Genomic DNA, 14,715 nt, shown 5'->3' with positions numbered 1-14,715 from the left:
TGTTTCAGATCAGTTTGTGTAGTATATATTGAGTGATTAGAAAACTGAATGAATATTACAGTCTGGTAACCAAAGGAAGCAGAAGCAACACTGGATGTACACTAGTTCTTAATTTTCTTCCATTATTTCTACAGCCTAGAAAAGTCTAAAAGTGGGATAAATAGGGTGCTTGCAGCTCACTGAATTACAATACTTATTAACCTAAGTATGATTTTATGGGACACTATACAAAACTTGTGACAGGATAGAGGACTTCTTGGTTGGGAGGATACAGCATTTTATAGTGCACGTAGAGTCACTTGAAGTGTGCCACATGTATGTAGTTGGCACCCTTGCAGTTCAAGTAGTATATTCATGACCTGGCAGAAAATTTATTTGTTGCCATAGACTTCTTGCAAGTGATGCAGATATCCATAACAAAGTATTATCTGGAAAAAAAAAGAACTGCATAAATATTCAATCAGATCATGATAATATTTCGAAGTGATGCAGATATTAGCAACTTGCTTTAAATGTTCAGAAATGTAAAATTGTGTACTTCACAAATATGCAAACATATACAGTAAAACTTCAATTGTACGTTTTTGAACGGCCTAAAAAAAAAAAAAAAAAAAAAAAAAAAAAAAAAAAAAAAAAAAAAAAAAAAAAAAAAAAGGGTATAAGTGTGAAAAATGTATATATGAAATATAGCACCATACTATCAAATTAATTGGTAAACACAAATTAAAAATTCTGTAAATAAAAAGTTACATTCTACAAAATGTTATATAGGCTTACAAGGTATCATACTTAACAAAGATATAAAAAAAAACTGTAAACCTCTACACAGAAGAGAATGTCATTTCGTAAAAAAGTCCGTAATTTTTCTGTGTTTTTTCTTTGATGCGGCAATAGCGAACACTGTATCCTCAAAACGCTATAACTCTGTCATTATTTCGTCAGAAACATTGTGGTGTGTCACAAATTGTTTAATTATTTCTAACACATTTACTGCATCGTTAAACATCACAGAGGAATGCTGAGGCTCTTCTGTATCATCTATCATCCTCATCATCAGTTTCTTGCTCGTCCAGGTCCCGCAATGCACATTGAACTATCTCAGCGATAGTCATGGGTTCTGTAGTGACGAGGTTTTCATCAGCATTCACGTAATCCTCAAATGATGCCTGCTTTTCAAGTCGATTCCAGTCTTCATCATTAGGTGAAATATCGTCAGTATGATCATTTCCACCATGATCGTGGACTTCATTTCTAAATCTGGTGTTTCGGAAACAGTTACGAATGGTATCGTCTGAAACTCTGTGCCATGAAGCTGCAATGTAGTGCATTGCCTATCGGAAGAAACAAATTCATTAATAATTTCTTGAAGTGTTCTCTGGCTCTGGCAGCACAACATGAAATTAATGGCAAGTAAAAATCTTATCTGTAAAATGTTTATTTTAATTTCTTCCTTTTTTCAATGTTTACACACCTGATGACTTGCTGCACGAGCATTTTGTGATAATTCAACTTGAAATTATGTATTACTCCAAGGTCAAGTGGTTGAGCTCACTTGTGGAAAGAACTCCACAGTCACATTTCTCAAACAGGAAGTAAGGGGAGGATGTGTTGCACACCTGTGTATGAACAATAAAATCTTCCGGCCTGCTGCATCCATTTTCGCATTGATACTTCAAAACCAGCTTTCAAAAACTTTTGTCATAATCCATAATTTCTTGATACTAGTGTATTTTGTGGGTAACGTGACAATGTTCTTGAAACAATGGGACTTGGCAAATTTCCCAATCATAAGTAGGGGGAGCTTCTCACTCCCATCACTGTTAGCACATAGCAGCATTGTTACACATTGTTTACTTTGTTTTCCTCCATTGCAGTTCTCACCTTTAAATGCCATTATGCGGTCCAGCATTACGTTGTAAAACAAGCCCCTCATCCACACTGAAAATGTTTTTAGGATCCGCACTGAAAATGTTTTTAGGAGCATATTGGGATGTCAGTTCTTTCAAACACGTTTCCTTCCAATCTCGCACTGTCTCAAGATCGACACTTTTGCTTTCGCCACATACATTTTGACAGCTGATGCCATATCTTACCTTAAACTTGTGCAGCCAACCTGACTGACCAATGCCTAACTTTGACGAAGTTCCTTATCAAATTTTATTATAGTCTAACATCAGCCTTACCAATCCACTTCCCAGCAATCCACTCTGAAACACTGCATCATAACTTGTGCACACTGTGGATATTTTGCCAGGACACAAAGGGGGAAGAAAAAAAATTGTATAAGTGAAAAACATACAAAATAAGTTTTACTGTAGTATTATGTGACTACTGTATAGATGAATCACATAGAGAATCTGTTACCCAACACAAATACCTAGTGTAACATTTTGTGGGCATATGAAATAGAAAGATCTTATAGGCACAGTTGTAGATAAAAGAGCTGGAAGAACCTACCTGATAGCTATACACATTAAAGTGTCTGCTTCCAGGATGGAGAGATGCTCATGCCTCGATTCGAATCCATGTGACAGATCATGAGGGCTGGTGTGCTAGCCAGCTTGAATGTGATTTTTAGGTTGTTTCCCACATCCCATGAGGCGAATAGTGGTCTGGTAACCACATTCTATTTCAGATATGTGTTTTGCAAACATTTAAAACACTTTCTTACACTTGCATATAGAATTTATTCTAGATGCAGACAAATGGGGTACACTGCTTCTGTCCTGGGGAGTGCTGGGAGACTAAAAACCTGTGTAGTCTTCGTAAACCCATAATCAACAGCAATTGGAAGATTTTAGGTCATTGGTAGGAGACTGGGAGAGGAAATTGTTTACAAAACACTTTTGCAAGTCATTCTAAAATATTACACAAATGTGTTGGACCTATACCAGATAGGATTAACAGGAGGTGTTGAATGTATGTAAAGAAGGGTAGCACAAGTGGCCACAGGTTTGTCTGGCCAATAGGCGAGTGTTACAGAAGTTCTGAAAAGCCAGACGTGGCTGACACTTGAAGATGGACAACTACTACTGCTACAACATTATTCTGCAAAAGCCTGCGTACTAAGCTCCAAGAACTAGTATTAAGTGAGGAATCTAGAAGTATACTACCAGTCCTGTAGGGACAGCTAAGACAATATTACTCCAATTACAGTGCACACAGAGGCATTTATTTTTTGGCCATTCTTCCAACACTCCAATGTGTAGGGAATGGGAAGACACCCTTATAAGTGGTATTTCGACAAATCTCTGTTGCCCTGCACCTAAGCAATGATTCACAGGTTATGCATGTAGATGTAGATCGCTTAGCAATGTGCCTTTTTCTTCTTACTGTTATATGATGATCATATTTGACCTCCAAGTTGTTAGATCATAAAGAGCCTCAGAACTTGTGCTTTTTCCCTTTGGAAAATGTTATATCTAGTACTGGTCCCTCCTCTCAGGAAAGTAGCCAGTTCTATGTGGTACTTTGTTGCCAGTATTTATCCTTGAAAACTGGTGAAACTGTGAATACTTGGTATTAATGTATCCTAACATCTTTAACTAGTATTTGAGAAGTACTACTTGTAAAGACTGTATTAGTAACCCATATCTACAAGCGTACGGTAGTTGTAGGAATCTAATTTTCTTATATATATATTTTGTATCTGCAAGTTGAAGAGAATGGCCGTCTATAGATACTAATTCCATACCATTTTCTTCAGATGTAAAACATGAAAAGTTTGAGTCTTTCCACTAATATGATGCCTGCTACTTGGTTTTCCAGTTTTGGAAGAAAGTCCTGTTAGAGAACGTCATCGAGAATCGGATTCAGAGTCAGAAGTATCAGTAGATGGCCGCAGTCTGGAATTGGCTTCAAGCCATAGCAGTGATGAAGAGGAATCTTCCAGCAGGCAGCAACACCGTGATGTTGGTTAGTTCAAATGAGACTTTCATTGAACAAAAACAAATAGAATTTTTTTCTAAGTGCATTAAGGCAACATGAGTATTATGAAATTAGAGAATAGAAGAATATAGATGTACATGTTATCTTCAGTAATAGAGAATAGAGAAATTAATTTTAATAATATTGCGCAATACATATCATTCAAATGATGAGCTCATGGTGTGAAGCTGAATTGATGCTGCAAATTATACTTAGAGAGTAACAGAGATTCTTATCTTCCTAGTTTCAGGTGGTCTGATTTTACAAATGTTGATAGGCATAAGTGAGCAGTCCCTGAGTGATTTTTAATTACTTTGTAATGTGTTTTATTTTATGCATACAATCAATCAGGGAGAAGAACTTAGTTCACTAGAGAGCTTTACGTGTGGAAATAGATTACACTTTTGTCAGTCCAAAAGAATAGTAATACAATAAAAAAAAAAAAAAAAACATAACTTCCCAGGAAAGCTAAGAAATGGAAAAAGTCATATATCTTACAAATAATGTATTGATATAATAGAGGGAAACATTCCACGTGGAAAAAAATGTATCTAAAAAGAAAGATGATGAGGCTTACCAAACAAAAGCGCTGGCAGGTCGATAGACACACAAACAAACACACACATACACACAAAATTCAAGCTTTCGCAACAAACGGTTGCTTCGTCAGGAAAGAGGGAAGGAGAGGGAAAGACGAAAGGATGTGGGTTTTAAGGGAGAGGGTAAGGAGTCATTCCAATCCCGGGAGCGGAAAGACTTACCTTAGGGGGAAAAAAGGACAGGTATACACTCGCACACACACACATATCCATCCGCATATACACAGACACAAGCAGACATTTGACAAATGTCTGCTTGTGTCTGTGTATATGCGGATGGATATGTGTGTGTGTGCGAGTGTATACCTGTCCTTTTTTCCCCCTAAGGTAAGTCTTTCCGCTCCCGGGATTGGAATGACTCCTTACCCTCTCCCTTAAAACCCACATCCTTTCGTCTTTCCCTCTCCTTCCCTCTTTCCTGACGAAGCAACCGTTTGTTGCGAAAGCTTGAATTTTGTGTGTATGTGTGTGTTTGTTTGTGTGTCTATCGACCTGCCAGCGCTTTTGTTTGGTAAGTCTCATCGTCTTTCTTTTTAGATAAATAATGTATTGTGTATACGTAGACAGACAGACCAATTATTGTATACTACATGATTGCAGAACAATCAGTGGAAGCAATTACTTCCATAAAATATCTAAAAGTGTGTGTACAGAGCGATTTAAAGTGGAATGACTGCATACAACTAATCACAGGAAAGGCAGATGTCAGATTCACTGGAAGAATCTTTAGGTAATGTAGTCCATCAACAAAGGAGATAACTTACAAAACCCTCATTCATGCAATTCTTGCATGTTTCTCATCAGTATGGTCTCCATACATACCAGATAGGATTGACAGAGAAATTAGAGGAGATCCAAAGAAGTGCAGCACATTTTGTTACAGATTCTTTTAGTAATCGTGAAAGTGTAGCAGAGGCGATCAATCAGCTCCAGTGGCAGACTCTGAAAGAGAGGCATTCTGCATCACAGTGTTGTTTGCTGTTAAATTTCTGAGTCTGTATGTTCCTAGGAAAGGCAACAAACATATTACTTCCTTGTACATATAGCTCACAAAATGTCTGTGAAGATGTAATGAGAAAGAGTTGAGCTCACATGGAAGCTTACCAGTAATCTTTCTTCCTGTGAACCATTTATAGCTGGAACAGGAAAGGTGGGGGGAGGGCACTGGGACGGGGGTACACAAAGTACACACCACCAGGAGTATAGATGTAGATATATTTTGAGAATGGTTACTTATGGACATCTTTTATAGTGCTCCTGCAGCCGTATTACTTGTTATGTTGGATCAAACAAGAAATTATTTACATTGTGAGTCACTATAAATAACCCTATCTAGCAGGATATTGATATCCTTTTGCAGCAGTGGTATGACAGGACTTGTTATGGTAATGGGCCTGCAATATTTAATACTTTTGATCAAAGTCGAGTCACCAGGTACGAATTAACTGCCTACTGTTGACACTGTAAACGTTTCATTTATTGTGGAAAGGTCTGACCGCCTTTTACCTTTTTTTTTTATGTTGTGATCAGAGACAGTATTAAAGAACTTAATGGCCCTGTCAGTTTGTTTATTGAGGCAGAAAAGTTATATCAGTTCTGTGACATTGTGTGCCTCTTATGCCTTGATTTCAGCCATAGTTTAACATAGCCTGAAAGATAAGTCATACACACTGTATATATAGTTAGTGGTTTATCAGTGAGAGTTGTCTTATGATAAAATGTTTTAAGTTCTCTGCTACAGCAGTAGTCTTAAGTTAAAATATTATTCTGAGAAAAATATAAAATATGCAGTTTTGCATGTATCTGATTATCGGTTCTAGGTGAATCCAGAATGTTTGCAAATGAGTGATATCATTAAAGCTTTTATTAATGAGTCTGTAAACAGTTGCTGTATTTATATTAGGTGACTAGTTTCAAATGTTACAGGCTCATTTTCAAGCCGGGCCAACTGAGGCTGCACTGACAGTGCCTGATCTTAATAATAAACATCAAATTGTCAACACATACTTTAGAAATGTTTGCAGAATGAATGCCACAACCCACACATGCCTCACACCAGTTCAAAATTAAACTCTTCTGTCAGTGCAGCCTCAATAGGCCAGGTTTGAAAGTGTAACTGTAAGGTTCAAAACCATTTGCCTAATATAAACACTGCAACTGTTGACAAAATCTTTAATAAACCCTCTAAGGAATTTAATAAAGTTGCTGGTTCCCTGTCAAACTGGTTCCTTGTGAAACTGAAGAAATGAGTGATATGTCAAATTTTTATTTTATTTGTGGCCATGAACACGAGGAAAGAAAAGCTTGCTTTCATATACAACTAAAATTGATTCAAGGAAGTCTGAAATTTCAGCCCAGAAACATCTGTTAATCTCCAACAAATCTTTTGATGGATTAAAATTGTCGCTCTATTACATTCGCTCTCAGAGATGCATGTAAATTTTAATTATTTCTCTGTATCTATTACTTAAATATATATATCACCTTTATATATTTCATCCCTTGTAATTTTAATGTAGTCTTATCTGCAGTTTTCATTTTTCTGTTGACAAGCCCTTAGGTTCTAACCTTATTTCAGAGTTGCAATTTTCAGCATTCCATAAACTATCTAGCTTTCCCCTCTTCTGTCGACAAGGTATTTAACTGAGTTTCCTTTCAAATTTTTACATTGTATTGCTATGAACTAATTTTCATTGAGGTGCCTACTGTCAGTACAATGATACGTGAAGTGTAATGGTGCAGATATAATGGGATTGCATTATTATCCTTTTTTTTAGTTTTGATTTGACATTTCTTGTGTGATACAGTGCTGGGGAGATGAATTCTTAAACAGAATTGTGACCATTCATAATCCTCCAAAAAAACAAAAATTTAAAACAACACTGTTTGCACAGAAAATCATGTGCAATGTGTTCAGGGACAGGTAGGACATTCTGTTTGTTGAGTTCCTTCTCAAAAGTAAAACGATCAATGCAGTATGATAATGTGAAACATTGAAAAAACTTCGGCACTCAATTCAAACTGAAGGCATGGAACGCTCAGGTAAGCCCTTTTGTAGCTTCATGATAATGCACATCACCATTTTGTGTGTTACTCAAAACTGTATTGAACAATTCAGCTATGACGATACAAAAACCAGTGCTCACCTGTGGCTGTCTTCACTGGCAGCATCTTTCTGTGAAGAGTGCATAGAAAAGTTGGTTCCCATTATGACAGATGCCTGATCAATGGTGGCAACTATGTGGGAAAATTTTTTAAGAAATGCTCTTTCTTGTAAAAATAAATTTTGGTTGTTAAAATGTTTTTATGATTTTTTTTCCAAAATGGTACTTACTTTCCAAACCTGTCCTGTACCTGTCTTATGTTTACCTCTAACAAGGGGCTTCTACCAGCCACAGTACTTAAAATTTCTAAGTATCTACTGAAGATATTCATTTGTGATGGGTGCTCCAGCTTTCTCCATAAGCTAATCAGAAAGGATGCTAAACAGCCATGTAAAAAAAAAAGCAAGGATCACAAGAGTTATTAAAGTATCTCGTGAAAGGAAAAGTGAAATGTATCTTTTGGCAAGAATGAGTAAGGATCCTCTCATACTTGCACACTACAGAACTACTCAAAATTGATAAGAAAGTTTATTAAAAGATGAAGCAACATACACATAATGTCAGAAATCAGTACTTTCGACAACAGACTTAAGGCTATATGAAATGTTGTGAAATGGAAGACAGGACACCAGTCACAGAACAAGACAACATCACTATTGAACTGACTGGAAGGGCTATAAATAATGAGTCTCACGTATCAAATGCATTTCATAATCAGTTCTTAAATATAGTAGAAAACATAGGGACAGTCAGTTCAAGAGCAAAGTCATACAGTATGTTGAAAATGTAACCTTTATAAAATTCAATCATATGAATGTATCAACAACTTCTGAAATTAGGAAAATTATACATTTTCTCAAAAATAAAAACTTATCTGTTTTTGATGGTACTAAAAATTTGTGCCTGTGTAATGCATCACCAACTCAAGGGATTTTTTCCAGAGAGACTCTGATATGCTGCTGTTAAACACACTTTCAGAAACGTGATAAGAGACATGTCAGTAACTACCAACCTGTTTCAAAAACTTTTGGCAAGGTGATGTATTCTAGAATAGTGTCTCACCTTCGCAACAGTAGTGTTCTTATAAAATCATAGTTTGGGTTTCAGAAGGGTTGCTCTACTGAGAATGCCATTTACACATTCACTCACCACATTTTACAAGCATTAAATAATAAAATAGTACTGGTTGCTATTTTCTGTGACCCTCTAAGGCATTTGACTGTGTGGATCACAGTATTCTCCTAGATAAATAGCTTTTTTATGAGATTCGTAGCCAACCAATGGGTAATGTTGTATCTAACCAAACAATGCAGAAAGTTGTACTTAGTAATTCAAGCAATAAAGTTCAGGGACATAATTCTGACTGGGGGAGAATTCGTATATGGTGTTCCCCAAGGCTGAATCTTGGGACCACTACTGTTCCTCATATATGTAAATGATGTTCCATCTAGTATACAACAAACAGAATTAATTCTTTTTGCTGGTGACACTAGTACTGTAATCAATCCAAGCATGTTGTACAGAAACAGAATGAATGGTAAAAATATAATTGACTGTTTTTCTGCAAATGGTCTCACCCCCAATTTTAAAAAGACACAACATATTTAGTTCCGCCTATCTAGTGATAAGTGTAACACATGGTGAGGAAATAACAACAACTTAGTTCAGCGATATTTGTGCTTAGAACCATCGCAATTCTTGGGGAGAAACAAATCAGTAAGTAGACATATTTTGCATATTTTCATTCACTAGTGTCATATGTAATAGTTCTGGGGTAACTCATCTTTAAGAAAGAAAGTCTTCATGGCACAAAAATGTGCTGTAAGAATAATGTGTGGTGCTCACCCGTGATCATCTTGTAGACATCCGTTGAAGGAGTTGGGCATTCTGACTACTGCTTCACATTACATTTATTCCCTCGTTAAGTTTGTTGTAAATAATCCACTTCAAAAGGAACAATGCAGTACATAATCATAAAACCAGAAGGAATAATGATATTCATTACTCCACACCAAGGTTGTCTTCAGCCCAAAAAGGCGTGCACAATGCTGCAACAAACATTTTTGATCACTTACCCAGTGACATAAAATGTCTGACGGACAGCAAAGTACAATTTGATAATAAACTGAGAAAGTTTCTTCTTGACAATTCTTTCTATTCTGTTGAAGAATTTCTATTACAGTAATGTGTAAAATGTGGTGGATAGGAATTACTAATGCCTGTACATCTTTTTTCTCTTTGTAAATAAAGAAAATAAGAAAAGCTTAGGAATGTTCAGAATCTAGCTGTATGTACAAATTAATTTCTGATGTGAATGTAAATTCACTCATTTCACAACATTATGATCTATCGTGCAAAATGATCCAGGGAACATGTAACTAACTAACTAACTAGCTTCCTATTCTTCTGAAATCATTATTCTGTTAGTGAAGCAAGTGTTGCATCACCCCGTTCACTGAAATGTTGTGTGTTTGAACCATGTTAAAGTGTCTGTGGTTTACTAATCAGGATCCTATTAGCTACCTAACTGATTTGGTTCTGATCTCCTAGTTTTTCAGTATATTTAAACATCTGTTCATTTTCATACACTGGCACATTTGTCACACACATTGCAATTCACAGCTGCTGCCTATGAAAACAAAGTCTGCCTACATGCTTCACCCATCTGTATGTGGCTGTAAACACACAAATTAAAAGGTACCACAATTTTTCTTTTGCCCTTTTTGCTGCTGTCGACACATTAATTCTTACATACAAAATAGCCATTTCTCGCTCTCCTCAATAGCTCTATGAGGAAAATGCCAGAATGACAATGCTGGAATAACAGTCCTACTCCACAGAAGGAGTCTGACACAACTTAGGCACTAATAGTCAATACTACTCATAGCTTCTAATGGATTTTACATTAGTACTGATTAGGAGAGAGAGATTAGTAAGAGCTCTGACAGCTCCAGAAACACACCTCATCAGAAACTGAATCATACCAGTCAAAGGACATGGCTACAGTTGTAGGTCATATGAATGGCCACTACTTTTGCAATCTTGATGATGCAGCTCTTAGTGCAGTGACATCCGGCTGTGTTCTGCTGCTCCTCTATTGTGCCCTAAGCAAATTTCCATGAAAAAGTATTTGAATTCAGTGTTAGGAATATTTAAGACTTCATTGAAATCAAAGTTAGCAGTTCAAGGATCCAATTCTGAGCACTCTATCCCATCAATTAACAAAACACATTTGAACCAATGTGTTACACTGATGCTGGTCACTATTAATTGATGTCCCAGTAAGTCTCTGAAGCTACTGCCCATTTCCAAGTGATAGAAAGTTATGTTGCAACCAATGGCTGACAGCTTATGGATGGGACTCTTCCCTGAAGAGTCTGTATGGCACAAGCAGATTTTGCTCATGTTTCTGGCTGGAGTCTTCCAAAATGACAGCTGACGTTTCAACAATATTGGTAGATGGTGGCAGAGGGCTGGATTGTATTTACTGAGGCCGAGATGAGTGTTAGCAGACCTCTGGAGTGTTTGACATATTCCCAGGTCACTCATGTTGTAATGTGCAGCTATCACTTTAACCTGCACTTCCAAAGCAGTTCAGTCATTAGCAGTGACAAAAGTGTTGCTTCCATCGAGCGTTTCCTCACCAAGGGACACTCCCATTGGCTAGTGTTTTTGGCCTTCTGTTTCTTTTATATATTTTGCCTTCACATGGCTCAGAAAACAGTTAACATTCTGTATTTATTATTTTAGATTAGAGTCTACATTTCCTCTCTTTTTAATTATTAAATTTAACATTGTAACTACTTCATAATTAATTTAAGAACATGCTTTTTGAGCCTTCCTTGCTACCTTTCCACCAGTGACAGGCTTTGTGCTCATTGTGGAGACCACTCACCTCTCCGTGCCCTGGTTCACTACACCATAGCAACTAAAGTCTCCCTTGACACCTTAAAACATGACATTACCAAAATTTAAAAAAAAATCCTTTTGGGCATGAAACATAACAATTATGCATTGCACAATTAATTTATTATCCTTTTTTCAGCTGATAAAACCCAAAATGTGGCTAACTAACCTCTGACCAGTCCCGTTACACTAAACATTTAACAACATTAACTACTATCACATACTGAAGAGTGAATTGATCAAAATGTCTGTTGTTCAGCATCAAGTGAGGGTTGGCAACTTATTGCAGATTTTTTCAGCTCGTTACTATAAGTATGGTGCTGGAACTTCAATATGAAAGCTTGAAACTTTGAACTAGACAATATATAATAAGTAGGCCCGGATTTTAATGACAAATCATACTTTTTTCCTGAACTTTTAAGTTGAATTTACAACAATTTATGCACAAATCCAGGTATCATAGTGTAGAAAAATCTATTTTTACTATGGATATGAAGTCATATTTACACGTTTTTAGTAACAGGTCATATTTCAACCAGCTTTTGCCAAAAAGGCATATATTTGTTTTTTCTTGACACAAGACCAAATTACACGAAAACATTACTCACATGACAGTGGGTCAGGAGATATTGTCACAATCATACACAGCAACTATTACAAAGTTTTATTTATCAGTACTGTAGTAGACAAACAGCGTAACACATTAGTTGGCTGACATAAGGTATTGTCCAGGGCCGACAAAACACACTTGAAGCCAACAGAGGGGCTTCCTATGTAATAAACATCACACTTGTGGTCACACTATTCAGTTTGAGTACGAACTCTGTCTGGTTCAGCATGCCAAAAATAAAGTGCTCTAACAGAATGAATTTGTGAGGTTTTGTTCATGATTTTAGAGAGAAGTTCTTCAACACTGATGAGGAAATGTTATTTTGTAAACTGTGTGAAGTTGAAGTTACTGCATAAAAGCACTATAATGTGCAACAACACCGTAATATTTACAAATAAAACAGTTTAATAATGTATGGAAAGTTCTGGTTGAATTTAGGAGTAAAGGAGATGACTTACCAAAATTCAGAAGTCCTGCATTGTCGATAGGTATACAAACAAAAAGTACAGAGCTTGGCTAGCTTTCAGAATGCACTTCCTTTTTCAAGCTTTTAGGAAGTGCATTCCGAAAGCTAGCTAAGCTCTGTATCTTTTGTTTGTATACCTATCAACAATGCAGCACTTCCTAAATAATTCAGATACAGCAGTTGTGTGAAGAGAAGTGTTGAAAATGACGTCAAACGCTATTATTTGAGCAGACAGATCCATTTTGAATCATGCAGTCATTCTTCAAGGACTTGTACGAGATGATGGTGTCTTGCAATGCCCCATTGGAAAAGCTAAGGAAGCCACACTTCAAACAGTTCTTGGAAGAGTACATAACACTTCCAATTCAAAATGAATCTACATTGAGAAAGAACTTTTCATCCGTGCACTTTGAAGAGATGCTTAACAAAACATGAATTAGTGTTGCCGACCAAGAGGTCCGGGTGTCCATAGATGAAATCACCTATGTGGATGGGTGTTACATGTTACAGCAAGTCATGTCACTAACACTACTGAGAACACAAATCATGCAGCACACAATCTGAATATCATTCCTATAAAATTGGTTATTCTTATGTAAATAATTTCCCATCTATTCTGGCTCTAGCAGTGAAAGTTTGGTTATAACCACCCTGTATTTTGGTCAGGAAATTTGTTATCACAGCCATTACTTTTGTTAAGGGTAGTAATCATGACATTCATGTCAGCCTATAACATCAGTACCATGCTCGATTATTAATATTTTTTGACTATAGGATCCCTGAATGAGCGTTCAGAATCGTTGTAAAAGAGTTCCTGTAAAGATGTGATAGCAATCACTAATGTATTAGCAAAAGTAGTCATTTTTGGCCTCTGAATACCACAATAAACCTTCAGCAAGTTTTAATTGTCAGATTTACTTCATGAGAATCCCATCCTGATGCAGTTCTATTTTTGTGCTTATATTTAACACTCTTCCACAGGAAGACTTCTGCTTTAAAAGAAGCTCCTTCTTTTGTATGATGGTCATCCAGCTATTCAGTAGTGTAAACTGATAAAAGGAATCACTCTATACAGAGTAAAATATGAAACAGTATATCAAAATGAGGAGGAGTGCCTCAAAGAAGAACATAATCTAATGTTTTTCAAAAATTGTTATAAAATTGCTTGTAAAAATTGGAAATAGGCAGTGTTGCTATTTTTCTAATTTCTAATTTTTTTTTCAGGGGTGTCTACTGTTGGCAAAACAGGTTATTTGCCTAACATTTGTGAAGATGCTGGAAGTGCAAGAGCTTCTCCAGCAATGAATCGTGGGAATAACACCAATTTTAACAGAGGGACAATGCAGTCCCCTCCAACACTAAATATAATAAACAACAGTCAGCTTTTTCCTAACATAAAACCCATGTATGCTCCTCATTGGTCTAGCCAGCTTCCAGAGGCATATCTTCCTAATAACAGTAAGCTTAAATTTGAGTTAGTTTAAGGCTTTCTAATATGCTTTGCAACTCTCATAATAACTCATTGGTTCCAAAATTAAGTACAAAATCATTTGTGAGGATATTCCCCTATGAAATTAGTTCATATTCCAACATTTAAGTAATTTCTTAAGTTAGTAATTTCTTGCTTGTTTTATGTTTAGTGGTGGATTCTGGCCTGCAAACAAACCAGTGGTCAGCAACCCCCTCAGACAATGAAACTTCATCGCCCAATCCATTGCCACATCCAGATTCAGTCCAACTGCACAAAATGGTAGCATCAGAAGAAAATTTTCACGATGTAGACCAGTGCTCTGAAACGGAGGAGAAGTTGCATCTAGGTGACAAGTACCTTTTTCCCTATACAGGTATGTTCTGGCAAGCAATAGCCTTCTCTAGCTCACTCAGAATTTCCAAGTAACTGCAAAAGACCTTTCATTTGTTTCAACAGGAAACTTACATTGTACTGAACAGGCAGACAATTCTATTTTTTATGTGTGTGATTCCTTTATAGCTGTACCATAGGTGCAATCACAATGGAGGGGTATCTTTTGAGAGGTCAGATAAACATGTGGTTCCTGAAGTGAGGCAGCAGATTTTTCAATAGTTGCGGGGGCAACAGTATGG

At 36.5% G+C, this 14,715-nt stretch overlaps 1 protein-coding gene across 1 annotated transcript in view; it reads left to right on the top strand.

Moving 5' to 3' along the window:
* Positions 1-14,715, top strand: part of LOC126116362 (protocadherin-like wing polarity protein stan) — a 365,097-nt gene that overhangs the window by 309,943 nt on the left and 40,439 nt on the right. Inside the window, exons 39-41 of the mRNA XM_049915035.1 lie at positions 3,769-3,915; positions 13,837-14,070; positions 14,253-14,456. Of these exons, the coding sequence (XP_049770992.1) occupies positions 3,769-3,915; positions 13,837-14,070; positions 14,253-14,456 (585 nt within the window). The remainder of the gene's footprint in view (positions 1-3,768; positions 3,916-13,836; positions 14,071-14,252; positions 14,457-14,715) is intronic.

This window comes from Schistocerca cancellata, chromosome 1 (genome assembly GCF_023864275.1).
Source record: "Schistocerca cancellata isolate TAMUIC-IGC-003103 chromosome 1, iqSchCanc2.1, whole genome shotgun sequence".
Classification (NCBI taxonomy): Eukaryota; Metazoa; Arthropoda; class Insecta; order Orthoptera; family Acrididae; genus Schistocerca; species Schistocerca cancellata.
Note: the sequence above shows the minus strand (reverse complement) of the source record. Positions and strands in the feature narration are given on the sequence as shown.